General features: G+C 73.1%; 1 protein-coding gene across 1 annotated transcript in view; it reads left to right on the plus strand.

The window, feature by feature from the left end:
* The first annotated feature begins 26 nt into the window (after window positions 1–26).
* LOC103925570 (serine racemase-like) overlaps window positions 27–413 on the plus strand; it is a 2299-nt gene continuing 1912 nt past the window's right edge. Inside the window, exon 1 of the mRNA XM_009334300.1 lies at window positions 27–390. Coding sequence (XP_009332575.1) covers window positions 27–390 — 364 coding nt within the window. The remainder of the gene's footprint in view (window positions 391–413) is intronic.

A 413-nucleotide genomic window follows, 5' to 3' on the forward strand; every position in this document is an offset into this window, starting at 1 on the left:
AGGTGCGCGGGGCCGGCAGCGCTGCAATGGCCCCCGGCCAGCCCCGGGGCAAAGGTGGCTTCTTGCGCCGGAGAAACTCACTTTCCGCCAGCACCCACCAGCCCTCGAAGCAGACGTGGCTCCCGCCGCCCTGCACGGGGGCTGCACCGCTTCCCCGGGCACAGGGGAGGCTGCGAGGGAGGAAACACCCCACCTACCCGCGCAGCCCAGCACAGGGGCTCCCGGGCGGTGGCACCGAGGGTGCTGCGCTGTCTTTCCAGCTCCGCGGCGCCCTGAACGCAGTCAGGAGCCTTGTTGAGGAAAGCGAGCGCGCTGGAGGGGGGCTGCCCCGGGCCGTCGTGACGCACAGCAGCGGGAATCACGGGCAGGCGCTCGCCTGTGCTGCCCAGGCGGGAGGGAACGCGGACCCCGGC

Source organism: Pygoscelis adeliae, unplaced genomic scaffold, assembly GCF_000699105.1.
Source record: "Pygoscelis adeliae isolate BGI_AS28 unplaced genomic scaffold, ASM69910v1 Scaffold531, whole genome shotgun sequence".
Classification (NCBI taxonomy): domain Eukaryota; kingdom Metazoa; phylum Chordata; class Aves; order Sphenisciformes; family Spheniscidae; genus Pygoscelis; species Pygoscelis adeliae.